This window comes from Anser brachyrhynchus (assembly GCF_964034855.1).
Source record: "Anser brachyrhynchus genome assembly, chromosome: 10".
Lineage (NCBI taxonomy): Eukaryota > Metazoa > Chordata > Aves > Anseriformes > Anatidae > Anser > Anser brachyrhynchus.
The window spans coordinates 24,627,490-24,654,640 of record NC_137705.1 but is presented as its reverse complement, the minus strand read 5'-3'; the positions used below and the strand labels follow the sequence as shown (position 1 = coordinate 24,654,640).

The 27,151-nt window shown below is 37.8% G+C and overlaps 2 protein-coding genes and 1 long non-coding RNA gene across 15 annotated transcripts in view; 2 read left to right on the top strand and 1 right to left on the bottom strand.

Annotated features, from left to right (window-relative positions):
• ARHGEF3 (Rho guanine nucleotide exchange factor 3) overlaps nucleotides 1-3,217 on the top strand; it is a 126,234-nt gene extending 123,017 nt beyond the window's left edge. For 9 of the 10 annotated variants that reach the window (XM_080605644.1, XM_080605642.1, XM_080605646.1 and 6 more), the window contains one exon: nucleotides 958-3,217. In XM_080605644.1, the coding sequence (XP_080461770.1) occupies nucleotides 958-1,304 (347 nt within the window). In that variant the 3' untranslated portion in view covers nucleotides 1,305-3,217. The remainder of the gene's footprint in view (nucleotides 1-957) is intronic. The other variant, XM_080605643.1, reaches the window with a different exon arrangement.
• On the bottom strand, nucleotides 2,403-10,888 carry LOC308200258. The gene is made up of 2 exons (XR_013955398.1): nucleotides 10,506-10,888; nucleotides 2,403-10,352 (listed from the first exon to the last, which is right to left on the bottom strand). It is a non-coding gene; the product is annotated as an uncharacterized lncRNA (long non-coding RNA).
• Nucleotides 10,889-11,000: 112 nt separating this feature from the next.
• TASOR (transcription activation suppressor) overlaps nucleotides 11,001-27,151 on the top strand; it is a 31,154-nt gene continuing 15,003 nt past the window's right edge. Inside the window, exons 1-13 of one of the 4 annotated variants that reach the window (XM_080605628.1) lie at nucleotides 11,001-11,508; nucleotides 18,842-18,987; nucleotides 20,031-20,123; nucleotides 21,150-21,222; nucleotides 22,137-22,228; nucleotides 22,591-22,749; nucleotides 23,408-23,535; nucleotides 24,161-24,192; nucleotides 24,898-25,003; nucleotides 25,439-25,542; nucleotides 25,660-25,763; nucleotides 26,013-26,085; nucleotides 26,210-26,284. In XM_080605628.1, the coding sequence (XP_080461754.1) occupies nucleotides 11,124-11,508; nucleotides 18,842-18,987; nucleotides 20,031-20,123; nucleotides 21,150-21,222; nucleotides 22,137-22,228; nucleotides 22,591-22,749; nucleotides 23,408-23,535; nucleotides 24,161-24,192; nucleotides 24,898-25,003; nucleotides 25,439-25,542; nucleotides 25,660-25,763; nucleotides 26,013-26,085; nucleotides 26,210-26,284 (1,570 nt within the window). In that variant the 5' untranslated portion in view covers nucleotides 11,001-11,123. The other 3 variants (XM_080605626.1, XM_080605625.1, XM_080605627.1) reach the window with 3 other exon arrangements.

Sequence of the window (27,151 nt, the reverse complement as noted above, 5' to 3'; positions counted from 1 at the left end):
GGGATCGTTATAACTTTAAGATACCTGCTAATGAGAAATGTTTATTGCCATCTTTTCTCTAAAATCCACATCATCTACATCCAAAATCTTGATTCTTATTTTAAACTGGTTTATGATATTGTAACTTACTTCTTTTAGATTTTTTCTCAAAGTCCACTATATTGATAATGGGATTTCTCCCCACAACTGCTTCTGTACTGAATTGGGAAGGGAAGAAGTATGTAGAATGTAGTACCAAAACCACAAAGTTATAAGCAAGTCTGTTTTGAAATGTTAAGATAAGCTTTAGTCTTTATGACTTCTCTTTTATTACAGAGACACTTATTGCTACTCCGTAACGAAATCTTTCAACTGGCAGATAATTAATGTAGTGCTCATTGTAAAGACTGCAGCTATTCTCATTAATGCCAAGAGGTTAAAGTTAATGGCCTCCTAAGTAAGCATGTCATGGAGATGCTTGTTTCATTGCAAGAGTCCTTTGAATTTCACCAATCTTGTGAAAACTTCAGATTTTTTTTGGTGTGTATTCACTTTATTCGTGAACTGAATTGGAAGAGATGAGGTAGTCTCCAGCTGACGCAGGGCACAATATTCAGTGAAGGCTCTGGATATCTGCTTTGCAGAGAAGTAGGAGGAGAGACTTTGAAGTGTGGGAGGAACTTCATCTTGCTGATTCACTTAAAGGTTTACAGGTAGTTTAATGCATGGCAGAACCAAAATTGTTTAATCCAGCAATAAGAAATTATTAGAAGTGCTTGTGTTGTTCTATGTTCTTGCCCCACAGAAGATGGAGATACCCAGACTCTTCTCTCTGGTCTCACGTAGTATTGGCAAGAAATCCAAACTTTGACCATAAGTCAAACATTTTGCTGATTTGTTATTTTAATATACTATAATCTATTACAAAATCCATTCAACCAAGGCATTCAGCATTTTGCTATATATTGTTTCTTTCAGTCAAAAACTTCTTTAGAGTCAGCTTCAAACATGGATCTCAAAGCCAGTCTCACTCACTGCAAGCCAATGACTCCTTCAACAAACAGCAGTGGCTTAATTGTATCCGGCAGGCCAAAGAAAAAGTCACGTGTGCAGGAAAAGCTGGAGTGCTGAACTCAGAAGCACATTTTATTTTGTCACCAAATGGAAGCAGGGTATCCCAGGGAGAAACCACGCTTGAGCAAATGGACCAATCAGACAGTGAGTCAGACTGTAGTATGGACACCAGTGAGATCAGCATCGACTGTGACCGTATGGAACAGACAAACTCTTGTGAAAATGAAAAACAAATAGAAACCAGTGTTTGACAAAAACTTACAGTTCATGGAACAAAACTTGTGTCTTACCTGTACAGTATTTGCATTCCATACATGGAACCATTTGGAGAAGCACTTTTCAAATATTTTTTGTGACAATGTCAATGCAGCCCTTCTTGTATAGTACTTGTCTAAGTGTAGTACTGTAACTGCCGATTTATGTAAGCTGGAATCTTCTGCAACTCGCACCCTGTGGTTATATTCCATAAACATGATGAAAGAGGTACTTGACCAGTTATTCTCAATGTCCTGCTGTGAGCAGAATCTCTCAACTACTGTTTGTATGTGCATTATGTAAAGAATCTTTCATAATTTTTAAGTACTGTATTTGTCCTTTAAGGGGGCAGCTGAAGATACGTACTTAATATGGAGTTTCAGGATGGTATTGAGATCATAAGTTTTCACAAAGGCATAGAAGAAGGAAAAAATAGCTTCTTGGACAAAAGAGAAAACAGTCTTGCAATAGCCATTCTGAGCTCTTGTGGCTTTAAATCAATAAGAACTAAAAAGAGTGAGCCATGTGACTCTTTAGGGACTAATTTTTCAAAATGAAGCACTCTATTAAGATTCATCAACTAAACATAAAAATCTGGTAAGTCGAAGTGGTCAGCGTAGTGCTATGGTTTACTTATCAAAGCACATCATGCTAAAAAAAAAAAGTCAACTGAAAAGCAAACAAACAAAAAATTCCACCACAACACAACCTCCACAGCCAGCACTGAATCAAATGAAATGCTGAGAATACTGGGTATTTGTAAATAAGCTGGTAGTTTGCTTTCAGTGCCATACATATATATGTATCTATTATCCCAAATAGGATACGAGTGGAAAAAAGCTTCTGCTTGTGAATAGGCCCTCTTCAGCATTTTGCACTCCACTGACCTCCACTGTTGGTTCTAAACACCACTTAAACTAATGTTAAAAACATTTAAGTTTCTGTAAATGTCTGTTTACGTTTTTTTTTAAAGTAAGTAACAATTTTATATAAATGGTGCTCTACAAATACCCTATGGGATTATGTAGAGAAAGTTTAAACAAAAAGGGAATTACTTTTCCTTTAGGATATATTCTGTCCCCTATATTTTTGTCAAATTTTATTTTTGTTGCATTTAATTTCATGCTGTAATTGGAAATGTTACTGTTTTCTGGTGGCTGATTTAGTCTACTCATCATGATGAGAAGCAGATGAGTCACTTAAAAATGCAGTCTAAAACACTCAGTTGAACATCCTCTAACTATTCAGAAATCCATGGGTAATATTTTATTTCTTTGTATAAGAAATAATGCCCATGATGAATGATAACATGGCAAGCTATGAAACTGATACATTAATAAATTTAAATGATCTTTGCTATTACACAAAGTACCTGTGCAAAATATTCATACCAACAAAAGTAGAACTAAGTTATTGCCAAAAACGTTTGTTCTGCAAGTTTACAGAAAATAGTAAATATCAAGTATCTTACATATATATACTGATGTACAGCACAGAAGTCAGTGTGGCAAGATTATAAGCAATATAAAACAAGGTATTTTTATTTTTTAAAAAGTCACTTTTACCCTGTAGAAAATATTTCTGTATTTATAGTTTTTCAAAAAAGATATTTTTTTCTGTTTCAGGCTTTGTAATTTATTTCAACTGCTTCATTTTTAGAGCTGAATGAGTATGCCAGTGAAGGGAAGAGAAAGGGAAGATTTACAGAAGAAAAGGAGTAGGGAAGATGATAAACCATTTTCATAAAACCTGTTCAGAAAAATGTTTAAAAAGAGAGAAAAAGCATGGAAAGTGTTCAAATACAGAAAGAAAGAACTGAATGTGTGTATTGACTTTTTTTTTTTTGTGGTTGTTAAAATAATAGCCTTAAGCTTTTCTGGAAGCATTTCAAATAAATTACTTTAAAGCATTTTGATTTTTATTTGGTTTGGTTGTTTTTGCAAGGAGACAACAAAAAGATTTCAACAGTAAGCACAGTGAATATTAACATATGTGACCAAGATTTGCATCTGTTTCTGGTGGAAGTGTTATATATTTGGATCTTATTTGCTAGACACAAAATTGTAATAACTAAGTAAGTCACTGCACTCAATAATCCAGCACATCTCCCAAAGTTTTGTATTATTTAATCAAATTAGTAAGTAGGTGGAGCAAAAAGTTAATAGCCCACCATAAGTTTTTCTCTCTTGATTCCTTTTGGATCAAATGTTTACTAAATGCATATTCTTTGAAAACATTGAGATGATGCATTTCGGGGCATGTAAAAACCTAACAACCAGCCAGTGAATCTCAAAGTGTTAACTTGCATTTGTGTACTGACTATCGTTTAGCAACCCACTGAGCATCATGTTCAACACACTGTATTGTAGATGGTTCAGTTTTGCTTTATAGATACTGATTTGATGTAATAAAGTTTAATGAAAGTTTTTCCAAATCACTGTGAAGAATAAGCTTTTCAGTTTAAGAGTACCAGTATCATTCTAGATTTAGTTAGATTTGTTTTTTTTCGGTTCTAGTACTTCTAAAAGGCCACTACTTTTGAAAGAATGACAGGACTGTGGCATGGGATGGACAGACAATAAAAATACTAAAAAGGATGCATAAAATATAAAATGCTCAATGTAAAGTGTGTGTGTGTGTATTAGTAAAGGCATCAAATTGTCAGTACTCACAATCATTAGTAACCCTGCTTATCAGCACCGTGGGGTCTGAGAAGTTGCAGTGGTAAGCCCGCATCCATGCTGCAGCCATTCAGTAAGCACCGGCCTCTGCTTGATTCTTGTGAAGAGAACTGCTGATGATTTCTCAAGACACCCACCGCTGCACATGCAATGCTTCTGCTAACGAGGTAGTTCAAAGCTGTGTCAATTGAGATGAGATTTCTTAAGGTCACTTGCTTCTCAGGTGGAAGAATATTGCCAAGGTGAGAAGGTGAAAAAGAACAAGTGGAGTGTGTAAAAAAGGCAAGAGTCAGTGAAGAACCAGAGGGGTCTAGGGCTTCTGAGATCACCGTGAGGGGATGGCAAAATAAGGAGATGAACGTGGATGCTGGATGAGTTGCAGCTCCTCTACATCTGAGGTATTAGTACTCTGGATCTTACAGTCTGGGAGAATAACGAGTGATGAGTCATCTTGCTCTTATGAGCAAGGGAAAAGCATAGATTGCCCAAACTGAGAAAGAAAGGTGAGCAAAGAAAATATCTTTGGAGTTCTTTGAAATGTAAGGACCTTCTGAGACTGCAAAAGAAAATGTAACTCCGGTGTTTGATTCCCTAGATGTGGTCTGCAGCACTGAAAAGAGCAATGCAAGGATGAAGATGACCTATGTCCTGGAACACAAAGTTCTGCAGCGAGACAACAGGAGCAGTTAGTTTCAAGTCTGTGAAACTCAGTACCAGGGAACCACTTGCCAGAGTCTGGGTAAAAGATGGGCCCAAAGCTGAGCTCCAAGGTAGAGAACGTGTTTCTCAGAGGCAACTCCTATTCAGTATGACCCACCTGAACCAGGGATGCTGCCTGAAGGAATGCTCTGAAATAGTTGAAACCAGGTCTCTTGAGGCTTCACAGAAATTTCTGTTTGAAAGATTGATATCAGAGCTCTTTGATGTTAATTTAATAGATTGACCTTATTTGAAAGTTGGTATTTTACTGTGATGCTGTCTGGCACTTAGTAGGCAGTCTTGATTCCCAGGATCTGTAACAGAGACAGGAAGAGAGTTCTGTGTATATGAAAACTTGCTCCATTTAAATATGGGGTTCCAGTTCTTCCATATTTAACACTACTAATGAATACTCATTTTAAAATACTGTGATCAGTTTTACAGGTTGATGCTGCCACCTACTGGAAATTATTTTTTTAGAGCTGATTTGATTATTTATAACATTAAAATAATTAAAATTTAAAACACATTAAATGCATAAAAGGAAAGCCAGTAGATCTTTTCAGGCTGTCACCTCAGGATCACAAACTTGTTAGAAAAAAGTACTAGCTGGGTTTCCTCTACCAATTCCTGACTTTAAGGAGGCAAGCACGGACTACTCCCCCAGTTTGTCTCATCCTTTACTATCATAGGCATGTATTTTTCCCACGACTGGCAAATAACACTGGCTCTTTCCAAATATGTAGATTAGGTTTTATCTCTGAATTTTATGAAGGTGCTTCTGTCTGCGTGGTCTATGAAGGAAATTTAATGATGCCATTCTCCTACCTTTGATCGCCTGGCAACTAAAATTAGTCAGCAGGAATACTGTTGCTCAAAACTAGCACATAACCTTTTGAAGAAGTTAGACATGTTTTGCATCATCAGTCATTTCTGAAGAGTAAAATAATTTCTATTTATTTAAAATTATTAAAGTTAATAATAAATAATAAAGTTAATTAGACATAATTAATTATTAAAGTTAAATTAGACATATTTTGCATTTCTGAATATGCTTTCATAAAAGAATACAGAGGTAATTTCTGGAGCAAGCACCAGGAGCATCCCTTATAAAAATCTTGTATTTTATGGCTATTAATCTGATTCTAGTCTGTGTTACTAATGTACAACATATGATCTGATTTCAGAATCAAAGGGATCTGCAGCTGCTTTGTACTTGGGTAGGAAACCACTCAGTATGAGCCAGGGAGTCATGGCTGAATGCTTGGCAAATACCAGAAACCACAGAACCCAGAAAATAGAAAGACTCTTTAAGGTGACAGATTTTATAACTTCAGTGGGGTGTTTTCTGTGTGATTTTCTTTTTGGTTTGTTTTTGAGTTTAAATGTCAGAGTGTTCATGATCTCTTCCTATGGTAATTTATCACTCTGACTTTGTGAATTGGGATGCTTACTGCCTATTTTATATCAGACTTTAAGACTCATAGTGGTACCGTGATCTAGAATTGTTACATCATTCGTTAAGCAGTACTCATAGTTTTGTGATAAAGTCTCAGTTAAATCCCCAGGGTTATGTTAATACATAAAATAATTTGTACATCTGTAAAGAAGTAAGAAGTATCTTTTTTTAAAGCAAGTGGTAAATATGGGAACTTTGCATGTTGTTATGCAGTAAATGAGGAAAATTTCTTCATACATTTGGCTTTGCTAAGATACACCCTTATAATGTTCATATTTTCTACTTATTGAACATGTATTGAACATTGAAAACGTATGCTTTAGTTCATTTTCTGGTATTTGTTGTGAGAGAAAGCAATAGTAAGCATATTTTCAGTTACAAGGTAATTTTAGTTGACAGTAGTTTCCTACCCTGTTGCCTTTTTTTGTAGTAGTTTAACTCTTGTCAAAGTTATTGCATTGGATCTATAGTTGATCCATACAAAGTAGATACATTCCTGAATTACTGGAATACAGCAAAATATGTGATTTAGACTCAATGTTTGTTCTAAAGTCTTTGAAATCTTACTGTCCGTATGTCCCACTATCTATGGGTAGGTGTTTATCTGATGTAAACAGTATATCAATTGAGCTATGGTAATTCAAAAAAGCCGGGAAATAAATGTCATATATGTATATACCTGCTAAAATTATGGTTTCCCAAAGAAAAAAAAAAATACTACTTCTACACATATTAACTTAATGGCTACTAGAATACCTTCTTTTCTTTTGACAATTCTTTTACCTTCCCCAAAGCATAGACGTGTGTTTCAGGATTTCTTTTGGAAATAGAATAAACAGTATAGTTGGAAGGACTATTAAATAAATGTGAATCCATCCCTGAAAAAAAATGTCTTACCTAACTTTAAAACACTAATTAAAGAAATCCTGCAGTGTCCCCAAATAATTTCTTGTTGTATATAACTTCTATTGGTGGACAGCTTTTCCTAAATCTCCTTTGATAGTCTCAGTAACACTAGATAACACTAGATTTGTATTTTATTTATTTATTTATTTATTCTTTTCTTTTTCTTTCTTGTATATGGAATTTTTAGTTGAACTAGGTGAAATACAGGAAAATTACTCTGATACTACAATTGATTTATAATATGCTCTTCACCTCCATTAAATCCTTACAGAGACAGGACATCAAATTCTCAGGGGGACCTTCTTAATTTATCTATGGGTTTAAACCCGCAAATGCAGTGTGCATTACCTCCGGATAATTGAACAGCATGTTTCTGCAATTAGATTAATGTTTGGTGCTACGTTTGTGTAATTTGTGTAAATTATAACTATAGACTCTAATTGCCCTGTTTAAACTTGGCTGGCTCTCCAAAGACTTCTAAGAAGAAACTAATAATTATTAGCTTATCTTCTTGTAACACCCTGAAGGATACTATTAGTACTAGACCATTTGTGAGTTGTGAAGTTACTTTTATTTTCTAACTTACAGGTGATCTAAACAGAGATCAATAAAATAAAAGGGCTAGGTCAAAATATAGAAAAACTTTGCATTTAAGTTTGACAGCTTCTTTTGAATATATACAGCCACAGTTAGTAGGATTTAAGATAATTGGTATGAAGAATGAATATATACAACTACAGAACCAGTATACTTTTAAGAAAGAAAATAAATCTTGGACTTCTAATATTTTTGCTAATTATTTGTAAAACTAAACATTAGGTATTGCATCCTGTGCACTGCAAGAATGGTTTATTTTCAGTAGATGGTTTTCAATTCAGTGCATTCCTCAGAGCTGCCAAAGAAAGGTCTTTGCTATCCTTAGTAAAAGAACTAAAATTCTATCATATTTCAGATATAAAATATCTGTGTAGCTTTACTCTGAGTTATGCAGCTACTGAACTTGTGCTTGCTGATAATTTACACGGCAAAGAGTTCATTCTCACACGCTAGGTAACCAACGGCAATAAATCTAAACTCAAAGCTAAGAAAGTGCACAGAATATTCAAAAAACTCTGTAAGAGTGTTTTCCTTAGACTAGATTGTTTGGAATTTCTATATTTGAAATTAAAGTTATGTGATTTTAAATCCATGAATTACTTCACCAATTTAGGGAAGCACTGGACTGAGTGTGCACAGTAGATGCTACGATGAATAGAGAAGGTGTAACATTGAGCTCTCTCCAGCCATAGCAAGAAGGTAACTGACATGCTGAGCTCTGAAGTGCTAGGCACTATGGGTTTTTAAAATTAGACAATTAATCATTTCAATGCTCTGGCATGATTTTAGCAGAAATGTGTACCGAATATAAACTCAGGGTTTCAGATCATGTCTTCCAAACTGCAAGTCTCACTCTTCACACACAAATTAAGACGTATCACCATTGAAAGATGGTATATGAGTAAAACAAATAAAAACTCATCTGGTTGGAATTACTTAGACAATTTTATTATATGAGATTAACAGAACTACTGCAACTTGGTTCAAACCCCACATTTAACATCACTATTACTGTGAAAAAAATTGAATTTGTATGCCTGCTTTAGAGAGTCCATTCTTCAAGTTCTTCCATTATCATGGATGACCTAGGTAATACCATTGTACCCAGATCTAAATAACTCCTAAAACAGATTGCCCTATATTTATTAAAGCTCCAAACCAAACCTTCATAGTAGGTGTAACATCATGTATCAGCTAGTTTGTGAGATAACAGGATTCAGCTGTTCTGAATAGAACAGGATTGTCTAACAAATATTTTCATAACTAAGACCCACAAATAAATTGCATATTTCAAATGGAGTAAATATACTAATGTTTTATTTAGATGTCTATTTTAGAATTTTATGCTCTTACCATGTTTAATTCTGCTTCCCATCAATAATTATATCAAATTGTTCAGCTGTTTTGGGTTTCACATATTAATATCTTTTATGTGAAGTTACAAGCATTGCAGCAGGAGTGAGAGTGGTGAGTAAATATTAGCTTTATGATTCAATACTGGCCTTCAAACAGGTGTAGGACAAATGACATGAGCTAGCGAAGTCTTACAATACTGCAAAGGAATCCAACAAAGCTCATCTCTAGCAGTGGAAAAGCTAACTGTATATGTGATGGTGTTACATTATTTACTGCTTTGAAATACCAGTTACCAGCATTATATTTAAAGTCTTGAGTTTCCTTATTTAAGTTGGCACCTTTCCATGTTTTGCTACAGCACACTCAGGTCTGTACCTATAGTATTGTTTTCTTTGTAGGTAAACAAAACTTTCATTGTAACAGTTTCACTTTATTATTCAGCTGTCACTGAATGAAAAAAATGTTGTGCATAACCAGCCCAGCACACTACCTCTTTAGTTTCCTGCCTAGCCGGAAACTCAAAAAGTTTCTGACCTAGCTTTGATAGTACCAAGTAGTACCAAAACCTGGTTTCACTGCATTTGAAAAAAAATGGAACTCTTTGGTATATGAATAATTGATTATGTTGCCTTTGATTAATCTGTAGTTCTTTATGCTACTGATGAGACATTATAGTTGGTTTACTTTTGAGAAAAGATTGCATAGTTCATTACTTGCACATGCAGTTTTTTTCTTGTTGAAGCTTGTTTGCAATTTGCAATTTTACAAGCCACGGAACACAAACAGGTATTCTCACTTAAGCATCCTTACTGTAGAATCTCTTCTGTCATGATCTTAGAAGGCTGTGTACATGTATTTAATTAAACACAAAAGAGGATTAAAGCCAGTGAAGTGTCATGGTTGAACGCACAAAACTCTACACAACAATGCATTTCCTTTGCAGTTAACTCTGCCCCCAAAAAGCATTAATAGATTGTATTATTTGCACTTTTAACTGATTCAGTAAGAATTTTATCACTGATACTGTTTGTCCTTGTTGTACAAAGCTGTCATTGCTGTTTTAATTGGTATTACTTTAGGCAGAAGCCCTATTAGCCCAAAAGCATAAAAAAATGTGTTTGTAGTTACTCTTTGTAATTAAGACAGGAGGAGGTGAATTGCAAGGAGGACCTGGAAGCCATTTTGTCTATTAAGAATAGTTTTGAGGGGGTGAGTCAGTGCAGGCCCTTTTGCTGCTTTTTGTTCTTGGAGTTCAGGTTCTTTTGCCAGGTGCTTGGCTGCTGTCCGGGATGCGACACGAGTGTTCATCCCTGTGAGGCCAGATGGGTACCTGTGGAGACACCCTCCTGCAAGAGGTAGATGGTGAGAAGTTACTAGTGTGGGGTCCAGCATCAGGCCAACACCACTTCCAGTAATATACTGGTGTGCTTCCAGTACAAACTGGCCTAGCCCAGTGTGCCCATAGCTGCCTCCCACGGATCACGGGTGCGTTTGACCACCTGGCCGTGGCTCTAAGGGCTCTGCCTCCGGCTTTGTGTCCTCCTTAGGGGCTCTGTCCCCGGTTCAGTCTCCCAGGGCTCCGTCCCTTCAGCCCCAGGGGCGCTGCGGCCGGCCCCACACCCTCACATTCACCCGCCCGCAGCCTGCGGTACCAGCCGCCGCTCCCCGCGCCGGCACGGATGAAGCGGGCCGGGGCCCCGTCGTAGACACCTCCGGGGGCTCAGGCCTGGGGGTGCCGCCCCCGCTGTGCTCATGGGTCTGCGGCCGGAGCCCCCGAGGCGCCACCAGCCCCGCCGGTCACCCTCCGCCGACCGCTCTCGTGACGACGTGCCGGCAGCAGCGCCCCCACCGCAAGCAGCCCGGCGCCTGTCCTGTCTTTATAACGCTCACCGCCAGCGGATTGGCGGAGCCGGGGCGGGCTCCGGCTCCGCCCGCCCCGTGCCGTCGCGACCGCCATGTTAGAGAGCGGGGAGGGGGTGGTGGGGCTGCCATAAAGCGAGCGGGTGGGGGGGGGGAGCGCTGGCGGCGGGCGGCGCATGGCGGTGGGCAGGGGAAGGCTGGCGGGGGAGGAAGAGACGGCGCGGGTAGTCGCGCTGGCTTGTCGGCGATAGGAGCGAATGGCGGATGTCGCGATCCCCGGCGGTGGCGAGATGGAGCTGGAGCAGCAGCAGCGGCCGGAGAAGAGCGGCGCGGGCCTCCTCGGGGCGGAGAGTAACAGAGCGGGAGCCGCCGAGGACGCCACACAAAATGGCGGACGCTCTGAGGGCAGTGGCGCTGGGGAGACGCTGCTGGTGGCTGCTGTCGCTGCAGAGGACAAGGGCCCCCCAAACCTCAGCATCACTAGCGGCAGCCAGCGCAGGAGCAGCGTCTCGGCGGCACCCGAGCAGCAGCCGCCGCCGCCCAGCGATGCGTTGGGGGGGCCGCCCCCTCTCCCTAAGCCCCCAGAAGACGTGCCTGTTAGGAGGAACTTTCAGATCCCCAGGAAGAGCAGAGAAAAGAAAGGTTGTGCCTTCCCTTTCCTTCCCTTCTCTCCCTCACTCCTCTCTTCATCATATTCATTAGGCAGGATCTTTATGCGCCTCACACAGCTGCATGCAAAATCCTGCGGGTGTGTAGAGGCTGTGGCATGGCTCGGACTAGCGAGGCTGCTGGGGATACGATTTCTGGTATCAGAGAGGCTTCTACATTCTTCCTTCTCCCTACCCCTCCCTCCTTTCTTTTCCATTTTTATTTTGTCACGAGGAGGAACAAACCAAACCAACTTGGCTTGAATTTCAGACTGATGCTTAAAAAAGGCAGAAAAGCTGGATGCGATCAGGGTGGGCTTTGAGCGTTGAGCCTGGCTCTGCTTCTGGTGATGCACACAGAGAAGATGGTTCTCTGGGACATGGACTTGCAGAGAAGATGGTTTTCTTTCTCTTCGCCCTGCCCTCCTCACGGCAGGAGAGGGGTGTAACCCTCTGTAGGGTAGACTAGCAAACACTAAGCAGTTTCACTTCAGTGATGAGGTGCAGAAGATGGTTCTTGTCTAGTGAGAGTTCCTCTCTTTGCAAGCAGGAAACAAGCATCCCATGTTCATGTGCCTCCTGTTGGAAGTTCCTCTTCCCAGCGTCCTCGGTTTGTTTTTTGTTTGTTGAGTAACTCTTCATCTAAAAGCCTGTGGTGTTTCATGCTTTTCATGAGATTCCATTGGCCCCTGCTTATCTTTGGTTTCGTTCAGTGGCACTGAAGATGTGTCTTCCTGAAACCTATCTCAGTTCTTGACCCGTTGCAGCTTGGGGTCAGTAACTTAGTACGTAAGTATTAAAAAATACCTGTTCACATAGGCTTCTAGTTCTTCAGTGAAGAGTCTATCTTCTTGAAATACTTTCTTCTGTAAGGAAGAGATGAAGGTAGGTTTGTTTCGTTACCCAGTCTTTTCGTGTCCCTCCTTCCATTTTTGGCAATAACTTCCCCTTTCTCCTTTTCTTTCCATCTTTACCATTCTCATCTCTTGAGGGGGTATAACAGGCTGGCAGAGGTTCATTGCAGAAAGAATTGGTTTGATTTGGAGGAGGAAAAAAAAAAGCTGCTTAATATTCATCTGATGGGGAAATGTCTGGAAAAAACATGGTGCCTCTTACACTTTGTTATCTCAAAACTAAGTGTGATTACGTTTGAATACTTTTAATTAAAACTCAGAAGTGTTTATTACTTAACCACAGACATATGAAGTTCTTGTCTAGCACTTGGTTCCAATGTGGGTGAAAGTCCATGAAATACCTTGTTACATCAAATAGTTCATCATTTGCCTCTGCAGAGGTATCTCTGAAGTTTTAAAGTATGTAGTTCAAGCATCAGACTCCTTGTTAGGGTAGAAGAGGAAACCATTCTTATTCTAAGTACACTTGCAGATACCAAGGTTGTTTGACCCGTTTTTAGGGGTTTACTTTTTAGTAGACTGGAGTCCTCTTTCTTTCCAGCATACTGAAGATTCTTGGATGTTTATTCTTAAGTCATATTGGTGACTTAGAGTTTCCAAAATACTCAAAACAGACTTTACATTCTGTTTACAGTGCTTGTGGGCTTGTAATTATTTATGGTTGCTTGACTGTTTGGTCTTGCACCGTGTCGTACCATAATACAAAGTGCTGTGAGAGAGCGTTTCCTATGCAAGACTATCAGAAGTGGGCAAGCATAAAAATTGCCAACGTGATTTTTGAGGAGAACTGAAGTGTTGTTGATACTGGCATTTGAGAAATGATACAATTAAATCAGCTCTGGAATTAAATGAGAAGACTGACAGTGCACTGATCATCTGACCTTATATTGGCAGACACTTAAAAGGTACATGGTTCCAGTGTTCAAGTACATCTTGTTAAATAAGAAGTACAGACATAACATCTGTCCCTCCCAAAAGAGCTGCTTTGGCTAGATTCCTTCCAGCGTGAAGCGATATGTGGAAGCTTCTTCTGTCCTTGTTTTTGGAATTGCCCTTGTTTTGCTTTCCAAAATTCAGTGTTTATTCCTGGACCTACCGTACTGTTAGGTACCTGCTGTCTTGTTTGCACATGACAGGTTAGTCTTCATAACCTATAAATTCTATTCAGGATAAAGTAACTTCCTTTTTTTTTTTTTCTTTCTTTTTTTTTTTTTTCCAAAATGTACTTCTGGAATAACTTTTCATTGTGAAGCTATGAAGTTCACAAAATCAAATCTGTGAAAAATGTAAAGGAAAAGCTATAGAAAGCTGCAGTTCCTTATTCAGCTCTTCTGGGATTTATCTGCAAACCTATTCGGAGGCTAATGAGGGACCAAAAGTTGATGGAAAGAACCTTGCCATTGTGGACGAATGCATCTGGAGGTTGCATACTTTTTAGAACTAGCTTTGGTTAGCTGTCACAGAATCTTCTTCTTTTTTCCTAGTGGAAGAATTCTGGAAGCCAAACCTTACGGAAGGTTGGCTTGTGGTGGAGGTTTTGTTTGTTTTTTTTTTTTTTTTTTTGCAAGTGTGCATGCATTTTTTGTCTAGTTAAAAGCAAGCTGTCTTGAAGTTGTTTTCTGTTCTTCTTGGTACATACAGTTTAGTAACAGGTTGTTACGCTCTCCTGAGTTGCTTAGCTCTTTTTCATGTTAGTACTGTAGCCTATTGCCATGGCTTCTTCCGATTTTATTGTCAGATTTCAGATGTCCAAATCTGCCTGAGACTTCAAAGAGCCTTTTTGAATAAGACGAGGAAGAATTATTCTCAAGATAAATCATTGGAAGCATGCTTTTGCTTACTGAACTAACTTCAGCATAGCGGTGCTTTTATCAGAAGGCAGTTCCAAAAGACGTGCTTAAGTAGCTGCCATTGACTGAAGGGATTGCTTGCTGGTAAACATTGGGCTCTTACTTCCATGGCTGATAAAATTAACAAATGAATGCAGTTTCTCAGTCATAGTGGGGAGAGAAAGATCTTATGTCTTTGCAATTCTTAACAAGTACTTGCTTGGAAGACTTGGTAACTTAAAAGCGTTTGATGTTTCATTTTTTTGTCTTTTGTCTTCTAATCTTCCCTGTCTTTAGTTGGATTGTGTATCTGCTATTTGCCACCTTATGTTTCTACATAAGGATTTTTTTTTTAAGCCATCCTTGTGGTAACTGCTTTTGAGAGCAAAAGACATTTTGGGCTGAGAAAGATCATGCAACTCTGTCCTTATGCTTCATTCACAGCACTGATTCTTGGTCTTAGTCTTAAAAAAAAAAAAAAATGACATGAAAAATGCTCTCTTTTTTATAGCAGGAGCAGTTGTTTATGAAGAGGTTAACATTCTGCCAACTTATCTGATAATAAAATAAGTAATTTGCATTTCTTCAATTAAGGGGTAGTTCAGGATTCCTTAATGAGAATGCATCTCTCATCCTTTTCTTCGTATTCTGACTTAAAACCTGCTAGCTCCAAATTCCGTTTACTCAAGTTGAATCAGCAAACAATTGGGAATGTGAAACTTAGAGCAGCTAGGGAGCTCCATGCATCCAAACACACAGCCTCGTGTTGGTCCCAAGGCTAGGGACTATATTAGTTAATCATATTTTCTACCTAAAAAATGCATACCTATTTGCCAGTACACAAGGTAGAAACTAAGTAGCAGTACTATTTATTCTTACTTCCGCAGAGCAAATTGACAAAACCTACAGGAACTGAATGTGTTGTAAGGACTAGCATGCAATATCCTTACATAAATTACTGCCTGATTTACATGGGTCGATAAAGGTGCAGCAAATCCATGCTAGGTTTGTACAGTGAAAAATAAATAACACATACACTCCTTTCAAGTGATGTAGGACTGGAGATAACCATGACAATCTTAACCTTTTGTTATAAGCACAAGATTTGGTGACTGCTATAGATGGACTGATTTAGGACTTAGTTTTTATTTCTTGTTTCTGAACTCTTCTGTGTGGTATAGACCCTCACATAGTGACCGTAACCCTTTAGGTAATAGCTAGCTGCCCTTTAGCATCAATGCACAGACAACAGATCAAGAAGCACTGCCTTGCTTCTTAACTCAGTAGGTCATGTTTCAGGTTTTTCTGTCCTTGTGTTTTGGCATGTGCATCATTTTTTAAAGAGGGCACAGAGTACATTGTCTTCACTTGGTTAGTGTCTTACCAAGTCCAAATCCCGCAGTGCTGCCAGTTCTGGAAGGATGGACGAAGTAGATTTGAGTCTTCCATGAAGCATATGATTAGTGCACTCAAAGACTTGTGCTTGGATGAGGAAAAGCAACTTCATACCATTCACTGTACCTTTTGTTTGTATACCTGCTGTATATGGTAGTTTATCTGAAATTCAAACCTAAGTTACCTGTTTTTTTGTTTTGTGGTTACAGTACTGTCCAGTGGTCAGTATACTAGATTTTCCTTGCTCTGTCCATCATTTGGCACCTCAGAAGACAATAGAAAGAAAAACTAATAGGCTGCTCTTGAGGAAGAAATGGATGGTTGGTGCAAAGTTCTCAAACTTAGTGTAGATTGGCTGTTTCTACTGTGTATGAAAAGATAGCAAGCAGACAGTAGGTTTTGGTAATAAAATCTGGTGTTTATAAATACTCTGAAACACAAAAAGTAGCAGGTTAGTTCTGTAAGGATTTTGCATTCAACTGATTTCATTCATGTTCCTTTTCTCTTGGTCAGTGGATGACATCTGATCATGAAGCCAGTCAGTCAAACTAATTAATGTGTGAAGTGACGCAAGGTTATTTACCTGTGTGATGATTGCTGTTCTTGTTCACTTTGTGTTACCGTGGGCAGTGAGCATCAGAGGAACAAATGCCTTTACTGTGCAAGTTTTGGGTTTATTAAGCATTTTCTTACTAAAAGGTGGATCTAAGTTCTCATTCTTGGACTGATTAGATCAGTTAGAAATCAGTCTTGTTTTAATGTTCTGTAGCTAAATACATTGAAAAGTTAAAATCTCAGGAGTGACCTGTGCCCCAAGTATTTTAAAATATTTCTGTTTTCATCCGTCTTTTCTGCAAAGGTAACAAAAGCACTTCCAGTTTCATTAGTACCTCTGGTGACTTTATGATAGATAATGCTTATTTAGGGTGTACGTTTGGAGAAGCACAGGAGCATACAGATATTACTGAATAAGTAACAACAGCAATAAAACCTACTTTCAGTCCTCTGCTTAGACACTGAAGAATTGCTATATTAAAAAAAAGCTCCAAAGTACTGTACTCCATAATGAAAGGGATAATGTAGAGCCCTCCCCAGCAGCTTATGTAGGGCCTTCCTGGCTGAAGAGCAGGGCACTGGCTGTTCTCCAGTGAGTCTGTCTCGGCTCACTCTCTAGAGCTTTACACAAAGCGGGGAATATTTAAACACATGGGAACAGCAGCAGTATTGGAATGAATGGCGGGATCTCCACCAATGTCATCATGTGCCTCTGCCTAGATTTGAGCCAGGGCAGTAGGCGCGGCGTCACGTAGTCCACGGGTCACCAGCAGGTCCTGGGGAGTCTGCTATTGCTTGGGCTCAATGGTAAGAGATGGCCTGGGTTTGACAGAGCTTGCATTTCTAGGGAATAGGGCTCTATGTGGGGAGGACACGCACAGTAATTGTCCAGGAAACATGAAATGTGGGCAAGCAGTTGCCATTGGAAGTCTGTTTTACTGGTATTTTAAGCAGAAGAGGACTTAGCAGTACCTGAAGCCCATTCCCTACCATACTGCGGTTTGATAACTCAGAGCTGAGAGGGGCTTGGGGGCATGAGTTGGGTCAGGCAGTGCTCTTCAGTGTATTTCATTAATTAATAGTTTTTTTAATAGTTATGTATCTAGCTAATAGTTTATTTCAATACAAGTGCGTTCAATCTTACAATATTACACTAAGTTTAGAATCTCTTCTGCTTCTGATTATCTGTACTCCCAAATTGCTGTCAGCCTTTTTGAGAATGGAGTTGTTATCGCAAAAAGAGCTGTTAAATAAGAACCATTTCTTAATCGCTTTCAGAATTCTTTTAAAATCACTTGTGCAGTGTTGCTACTGTTGGAACGATTGCTTTATTTTAGTTGGTGGATGGGATACTACATCATAAAGTGTGCATAAATACAGCTTTTGCTAGATAACTCAAGTAACTTCAGTTTCTGTTGAGAAAATTTGTTTTATGCTCAGGTTAATGCAGTAAATATTTCCTGTTAAAATAAGACATAGATTACTATCTAAATGTACTCTCATTTCAATTAATGGAATTGGAGATAAGCTGTAAAGAAGCAATTCAACTCTATTTGCTGCTAGAATGATGGTAGAGCATCCTGTGTTATGAGACAAGTGCTACTGTAGTTCATTCCCAACTATTGTAACTCCTAGACATTTCAGCTGGTGGTGGTTTGAGGGTTGTTTTGGGGGAAGATAAGTGCTCCTACCCCTACAAAAAGAGCAGAAGCAGTCTCGGATGTAGTAGGAATGCATCCTACCTGAAATTTGTAGTGTTGCAGGATGCTGCACTTCTCAGCCTTGTGAAAGGTATTGCACAGAGAAACCAGTTGCTGTTCAGAGCTGGTTCAGTTCCCCCAGGTCTATTATTTTCCTAGACGTAGTCTCACAATTGTCACTCACATTCTTTGCTGGTACACACTCTGGTTTCTCTTCTGATCAATTTGTCACTTGCGGTACTCAGAAGCTTGGGGACATGAAAACTTTTCCGTGTGAACTTAGGCGAGTTTCCCCAGAAGGTAAATTTGTACAACAGTTGAAGAGCTTTCATTTTGAATTCATGTAAAGGATAAGATCATAGAGCATGAACGTGTGCAGTGTAGTTCTTCAGCATTAAGAGCTTATTAGACTTTTTAATTTATACAATACAATATTATTAATATTTAGCATAATTACCATATGCAACAGAGAAAAAAACCTTAATAGTTCTAAAGAGATGGCTGAGCTATGAAATTGTTTTTAATGTTTTAATTAGAACAATTTGTTCCTGGTTTTTAATTAAAAGAGCTAATTAATTTAATTAAAATTTTATAAGTTTAATGACAGTGTTTTACAGTACTTATCAGATGTTTTCAAATGGTAAATTGAAACATACTGGGGTGCTTCCCTTATAAGCTTCTGAGAACTAGCTGTTCAAAAGGAGTATTAAAAAAGCATAAAGTAATGTGACTCTTTTTTTTCTGAAAGATGCTGTAATTATATGAAACTGTCTTGCCTAAATTCCACCTTAGAAAAATAATTTAGAATAAAAAATATCTAAAATGGATCATGAACATGTCTTTATGTATAAACTGTCAATGAGCTGGAAAACTTAGGGTTGTTTTTTTTTCAGACCAACATTGGTGCTTATTATTTTATTTCTTCTCTTTTATAGCACTCTTCCAGCCAGTAGCTGTGGGCTCTCGAGAGTTTGAGGATGTCGTGAAGATTCTGCATTCATCTTACTTGGAACCCAGTTCAGTGTCTAATTTTAATTACAAGAGAGCCAGCTTAGTGCACAGTGAACTGTTGGAAAAGGAAGTGAGTATGTTTGTGGCTTCTCTTTATGGATAAGGTACAGATCAAATCAAATGAACTTTAGTGTTTTTTTTGGAGTTCAGAGGCAAAGACCCAGACAGTATTTTCTACTTGTGTGCTTGATGATTAATTGCAAAACCACATTCCTGAGAATGTAAGCAAATATTTTTCAGGCAAGTTTGCTACTACATAGGTATAAAATAATACCTGAGATACTCGAAGACTAAAGGAAAAATTGTATTGGGTACCCTTTTGCTTTGTGTATTTTTTGTTTTCAAAAATGTTCTTGATGTATTTTATGCTCTTTATACATTTTTAATAACCTGTAAAGAGGTTATAGGGTCTCTTTTGAATGGCCTCATGCTTCCTGTGAAATTTAAGATTAAAATACCTTTCTGATACTAAGTTTACATAATCTCTGTAATTGTCATTGTCCAAGAAGTAAACTTGTAGCACTTCTGCTGTACCTTATCTCCTGTCTCTTAAATCCAGTCTTAGCTTTCTTTCACAACTGTGAAATAAGTTTCAAGTCCCGGTGCCAAAAAACTTCAAGTACAGAGTGACAGTGTATGTAACTGGTAAACTCTGAAGCATATTTTTTTCTGCTACTATATGATTTGTAGTTTATGGTTGCAGCTTGGGTATACTGCAGCCACCTCAGCAGTGAGGTGCAACTGCTAAAGTACATGCACTGTGTAAGAGAGAAGTGAACGTAAGGACAGTTCTATGGAATTTCAAACATGATATGGAAGGCATTGAGCTGGATGCTTCTTCTTGACAGGCATGCTACTAATAACACTAAAACATTACTGCACTTACTGGCGCACATTACTGGTTTAAAGAGTGTTTTCCTTTAGTCCGGTGATATTTTCCGTGTGTATGATTTTTCTTTTAATTGAATTGTAGTGTAATGTAATGTCATTCAAATTAGCTTTTGATTGTTTTTCTGCAGTTGGAACTGCTAACTTAGAAGGGGTCTTAAAGCATTGACACTTGAATGTGACTGCAGTAATCTGTCTATACATGTTAAGAACTTATTGTAACAGTTCACAGAAAAACGCAGGGAGCTGAAGTTTGATGGTCGCCTAGATAAAGAGCTTTCTGAAACCTATGCGTTTCTAATGGTTGATCGATCTCAGGTAAGAAAACAAAACTGCGTATAAAATGTTTTTTCTGTTTTAATTCACAAGTGTTTTCTTAAACTGAATGATTTTGTTGACACGCTTTACATTTTTTTATTGACATCTTTAAATAATTTCTGCAAAATTCAGCCATGGAAGGCTTAGAAGGAGTGGAAAGTGATGATACTATGTCACAGTTAAAATCCTGTATTCTCTGTGATTTAGGATGTACCATTTACATATCTCTGTAAAAGTATATTTTCTGTTTTAGACTCTGACTTATAGATAGAAAGGTAGATTTCTCTGGACTGTGTGTGGGTTTCTGTTGTGTTTTTTTTTTTTGTGGTGGCGGTGGCTTTTTGTTCTTTTTTTTTAAATAAATGTTGCATGTTTTCATTACAGTTCTTTTTTTTTGAGTAAGGAAGAGGTTACCTTAAAGAGAATTGCTTAAAAGTTACTTGTATGATGAAAACAAGCATAGTTCTCTTCCTGCTTTTCTAAAAGCTGGCTGAACAAAGATGCTCATGCTGTTTTTCTGTGTATGCATGTCAGATTTATTTTCTGTTTAGTAGGCAAGAAATACAACTTAGTGTATAGATAAGACTCTAAGATATATGTCACGTGTATAGATATGTGGATGCGTTCTTAGTGTATTTGTGTGCTCCAAATGTGCATTTGTCCTATATAACCTTCAGTAATAGTAGAAAATGCACCTCATCTTTTGGGTTTCCAATGATATTTTTTAAATGAAAGTGATAGAAAAGGAAGTTCTTTGCTTTATCTACAATTAGAGAGCCAGGATTTCTTAAGTATTCAATTATATGGCAGGTCTACTTCTGTATTGTGTTATAAAAATGTATTAAAAGCAAGTAATGTTCATGAAGTGTGTGTAAAATTTAGGATACAGAGAAGCTGTTGCATTTGTTTGGGGGTTGTTTTATTTTTTATTGTTGTTTTTTAGCCCAATCAGAATGATGTTTATTGCTGTGTTCGTATTCTGGCTTTCCTGATAGACTTTTTTAAAAAAACGCCTGTTTTCCACAGATCCAAAGCATATGTGAAAAGGGGCTGCAGGTGGGCCACTCCAAAATAACAATTCTTGGCAGCCCTTCCATGGGTAACTATCTTTTGATTGTATGTGCTGATATCAGTCAGTGTGACTTAGCAGAGAATGTGATGCAATTGTGTAAACTCTCAGTGCCTTTCCTAGCACTTACCTGCAGGAATATCACATCTAGGTATTTTTAGCAAAGTAAACTGACATCAAGGCTTTATTTCATAACTCTGTTTTTGACTAGATTATTTTAAATTCCCTTTTCAGAGTAATTTGATACCTAATTCTCATTTTGTCTCAAGTCCCACCGATACAACATGTATTTGAGTTCAGTTGCAGTTATTTAATCAGAGGTAGTCAGTTCCAACAAGTAAGTGTTTGTCTGAGGCCTTAAAATCTATGAAATTATGTTTGAAGTCTTGAAAAGCAAGAAATTACTTTGCCTTTCTCTTCTGCATTTGAGTGTCGCTTCACAATTCAAAACCAGTGTACTCTTGTCAACAGTGTAGGATGAAAGATTGCTGATGATGCTAGTGCTTTACTGACTTACTTGACAGTCATATCTTCCATTGCTTATACCCGTGTTTTGCAATAGGACACGGTACAGAAGGACTGCAGGAGTTTTGAAAAAAAGCAAAAACTGAAAGCAGTATCTGTATAGCATTTGGGCAGAGCTTGTGCTCTTGGTCACAATGCTATTAGTAATGTGGTTGTACTCCTTTCAAACTGAGTTAATGTCCATGTTCTACTGCGATATTTAATGCCATGCTTGGTGTGAGTAGACAGTTATTCTGCTGTCTAGAATGTGGAAGTTGTGAACATGCCATTACACTTTGCGCTGATGCAGTTATGAAAATTTTGATAAATCTTTATTGATTGGAAGACATTGAGCTTTAGTCCTATGCAATGCTTCTTCTACTAACATTTTAACATTCAGCATAACATAGTGTTTTTTCTGTTTTTAATATTCTTCTCAGGTGTGTATATCTCCAGGTATGCTGATTTATTGCAACCTAATCCTCTAGAAGCTGGAGCAACCGGAGATATAATTGTTTTTAAAATAATAAAGGTAAATTCTTCTTGCTTTCTCTTGAACGCCTATATTGCTTAGTGATACAATAAAAGTGGTTTTAACCTTACTTCTTGAACTTCCATTCATACAATTGTCTTCTTACAGAGAATCTAGAAACCTACCGGTTTTAAAATCCAGTGTTGACATTGAGATTAAATACAGAATAAGAAATTTTTATAAAAGGCATATGTTTTCTTCAGAAAAAGAAAATATGTTTTCTTCAGAAATAGTTTTTTTCATATTTTCATAAACATTTTTCCAAAACTTGTTTTCTTTTACTACTTACTTCCTCTTGTACTTGATGCAGTTTGCCAGTTTTCAGGGAAAAGCTTGTTTACAATTCTTCCGCTTTATTACAGGGAAAAATGAAAAGCATATATGACCACATAGGTATGAAAACAATGGAATCAACAGTGAAGAGTGCATTAGATCCAACACCCAAGCATGAGTGTCATGTTTCAAAGAATGCAAATAAAGTAACCTCCTTGTTGGCTTACCGAGCATACGAACTTACTCAGGTAGTAGAAGGCTGAGAGCGTGTTAACTTAAATAAAAACCTTATTAAGCAAAACAAAAACAAAAAACAACAAACAATCAACCAATTGATAATTGTGGAGGCAAATTGCCTGAAGATGTAACTAATACTGAACGTGTCCTGTAATGCTGCAGCTGTCTGGTGTACGTTAAGCAGTAGCTCACAGAAGCCTGTATTAGGAATTAGAGAACAACATGTCAGCCTCTCCTGTTTCCCTTACGTACATGTACACCCTAAAGTAGTGCCTGTCCTGTCAGCGTTAGGTAAAGCAGAGAGAAGAATGTGGAAAAAATTACGGTAATTGGTCATATTATGACATACATATGAGAATGGCATTTAAAACCTTACTTTGGGTATCAGCTCTTGCAGAATTAGGTTGTTGGTGGTAAGAGGACCATAAATATGATTTATTATAGTAATTTATAACTTGATAGATGTACCAGTTAATATTTGGCATAATAGGTTTCAAACTATTAAACTCTTTTTCCATTAGTTTGCATAAGTAGTTAATCATGAGGTATATTTTGTAAGCTGTTGCTGTGAAACAGTGCACCTTTCCGGGGACAAAGGTCAGGGGCTGTTAGTGTATTTGCAAAATACAGTTTACCGGTTTTTAATTTAATGCTATGTTCTTTTTCTAGTACTATTTCTATGAATATGGCTTTGATGAGATAAGACGAAGACCAAGGCATGTTTGTCCCTATGCTGTCGTTTCATTTACTTACAAAGATGAAATGGTGCAAACACCAAAATTCCTGCCCCCATCAAGGTAAGCTAGGAAATGAATTTTGGCAAGACTGCATTCAACGTGAATTCATAGCTCTTAGTTATAGCTTCACATCGGTTTAGATGAATAGTGCTGAAATGGATGGATGTGTCACAGGGGTGTGGTATAATAAATGTTTCTAATGTAAAGCAAGAGGTGACAGAATTGGTTTTACAGGCTGCCCCTGTAGGAAGCAGTTCTATTGCTCTTCTCATCTACCTCACCTTCTACCCTAGGTGGAATCCAGACAAAGCTTCGTAGAATAAATTTAGTCATGCAAATGTTCACAGCAGTACCTTGTTTGGTATTCCAAAAAAATGTTCTGTATACTTAGTCACCGGACTGTTTGCTGGTGTTTCTTATGGCTTGTAGAGCGACTATCTATGTTGATGACAGATACAATATGATACCTGTGCTGATAGGAAGGCATCCAAATGTGGGGACTGTACCTAGTGCTAACAACAGTTACTGGATGTCAAAATCAGACAAGTTGCTGTAATGATAGCTTGAGGCTAGAGAGTGTAATCAGTGTTGCTATTACTAGATTGATAAAGTATCCTTAATATAAGATTTCAGTAGCCACGAGCTTCTGTCTCAAGCAAGTAATCATCTCCTTTCTTTTTGTTAGATCAAACAGCTTCAACACAGAGAGAAGTACAGGTAAGAATGAATTGAAACTTAGTACTTCTATGATTATAGGCTTGGAAGGTATTGGACATTTTTCCCCATGTAGTTTGATTTGTCTTTAACTAGAATGATTGCTTGGTTATGTTGACTGTCTACCAAACTTTTATTCTGTACATACTGATTGCAGTGATTTCTTCCTGATATTGGATTATCTAACAGACACCTTCAGGTGTATCTTCTTCCCTTACCAGAACAAACCAGAACTGAATAAAATCAAGTTGTCTTTTCCCTCCACTTCTATTTATAGCATAGTAGGAACATACCTTCTGCTTGCAAATCTGCTGTTCAATGCCACTTCAAATAATATGATCCTCTCCCACTTTTCTTTTGAACATCATTCAAGCAAAATATTCTTATGTGTAAAAGTAGCTAGCAGTTAAGTTATGAGGATGTCGTTGCGCAGATGTTGGCAATGAGGACGTGCTTATATAGACGACATGTACAGGTAACATACCAACTCCTTTACTCTGCTCAGAGCAGGTCAAAACAAGATAGGATTGCAAATACTCTTTTTGTTACCTTAAATAATAGGTGAAAAGGTATTATTGTCTGGTGTGTTATTAGTAGGAAATTTCCTCAAAATAGCTTTTGGAGGTTCAGCAATCTGTTTACTACCATTTCCTTTCAGTCCCTCCTAACAAGTGGTTTCACTCTATTTCTGTCTCCATCTTAATATAGATAAATTTAACTATACGTTATGGAGGGGACAGCTCTGGAATAAAGGCAAACTCCTGTGCCATGTTTCCTTGAAGTCAGCAGCACGTCCTTTCCTTCCATGCAAGCTGTGAGTACTACTGTTTAAAGAATAAGTTGAAAATACTGCTGAGTCAAAACTCTTTCTATTAGATTAGTGAATTAAAACATATTCAGATGAAAGTCTAAAATGTACATTGACCAGACACTTTAAATACCAGACTAGACTGTTAAATCATGAGTGTCCAGAGCTGCTTTTAGTTTATGCTCACAACTTGTCAGCCTTCGGTGTTGGTGGTGGTTTTTTTCCTGTTCTGTTTTTTATTCTTTGTTTTTCTGAAGTGACACACACTCCTTTGAAGCAATAAACATCATTGTCTCACAGGATAGCTCAAGGAACTGATGTTTTATGAGAATGTATTTGATAATTCTTTTTTGGTCAATGAGGATCAGACTATGAAGGTCAAAGAAGAGAGGCCTTTTCTTTTTTTTCTTTACCTCTCCCTCCTGCACCTTTTGTCTCTAGTCCTGAGAAGCTTGATGTTGAAAAAGTTGTGAGCATTGACCAACTGAAGAAGAAAATTTCACCAGCGTTGTTGTATAAAGAAACCTACCTAGGAGCAAAAGAAGGTAAATGGTGCTAGCTTATTTTATTTATTTATTTATTTAAGAATGTTTAGAAGTTTACTGAGTTACAATTTTATTTTTTTCTTCTAAACTTCTCTTTCTACCCTCGTACCACATCAGTGTTGAAGAACGGAATGTACTGTAGTCTTTATGAAGTTGTGGAGAAGTCCCGTTCTGGTAGTCACTTGGAGGGATTACTTCAAAAGCTAGAGAAAGAGAAACTTGTGAGTGTTACAGCTTTGACTATTCCCTTTTCAAAATGATTTTAGTAACTAGAAATTGAGACGTGCAAAAAGATGCATGATCTCACTGGAATTACAAAGCTAGCATATTCCAAAATAGTATATCATAGCACTTCCCTCACTTCCCTACCTTGACTGGAAATTTAGCTTACAGGAAGTAACAGTATTCATACTGAAAAAATGTCTGTTTGAAGCAGTGTGCTTTTTTTTCTTTCTCCTCCTTCAAAACAGGTTCTCGTTAAACCACTTCTGGACAGAGGATTTCTTTTTCTTCTTTCTCCTTGGCAAATGACATCCCCTTATGGTATGCATATTCTGTGTTTGGTACTGTGGTGGTGGTGGTATTTTTGTTGTTCGGTTTATAGGGGTTGTCTTTTGAAGCACAGGGGGTCTTCTCCTTCCCAACCATCTTTATTTTCTTGTTGTAGACCACCAAACTGGACGGTCCCGCATGTTAAATGCATTATTTCTGTTTCCCGAACCTAGAGGTATAATGAGCTCAAGTAAGTTTGTTCACTTCTGTGTGTGTTATGCAGTCAGTTAAATGATGTTTATATTCTACTGAAGACAACAGTAGAACAGTGTTACAACCTGACACTGTAAACCAGGAATAATAGAGTTTGTTATAGCAATGGTGATGGTGTTCAAAAAGTGTTCATTTCTTCATGGAACTAAGGCATTTATTCATGGCACTAAGTATTTTAGGCTCACTTGTTCCTATTTTTAAAACTAAAATGACTTCAAATTTCTTGGTTGTGCATAGTAGTAGAACTGAGCATCAGTGTTCCCAGAGATCTGTGTGTTAAGAATGTTACTGCACTTTTAGAATGGGGGGCTTTCTTTAACCATCACAATGTGAAGGACAAAACATCTGCAAGTTTGTTGTTGTTTTGATTTAGGATATGCACAAAAACCTGACCATATAATAAAGATGACTGAAAGGACTTGGCTTTAGTGTTGGGATGAGACTTAGAAGTTAATCTTTGACAGCTGAAATTTACAATCAGTAGAATGCAGTTCTATTTTGGCCTGCTGTGAGTTAGTTAGAAGTGATGTTGTCAAAGTGTAGCTCTCTTCAGGAAGTTCTTGTCTGAAGTCTTGGCTGCTTCCAAGATACTTATCTCTATGTTTCTTATTTTAATTTTTCTACTTTAAGTGATGGTTGATAAAATCCAATCACTTGTAGTTTGGGTAAGAGGAGATAAGACACAGGAAGACATTTCAAGTGTGTGTATGCCAATTCCTTAAAAATATTACAGCTTTTGCTGCCGTGACATTTCAAAGACTTGTGAGCTGTAGTTTCTGTCAAACACAAGGTTAATCACTGTTTTAAGGCCTCAGGAATTTTTTAAAAGGGTTGAATCGAGGAA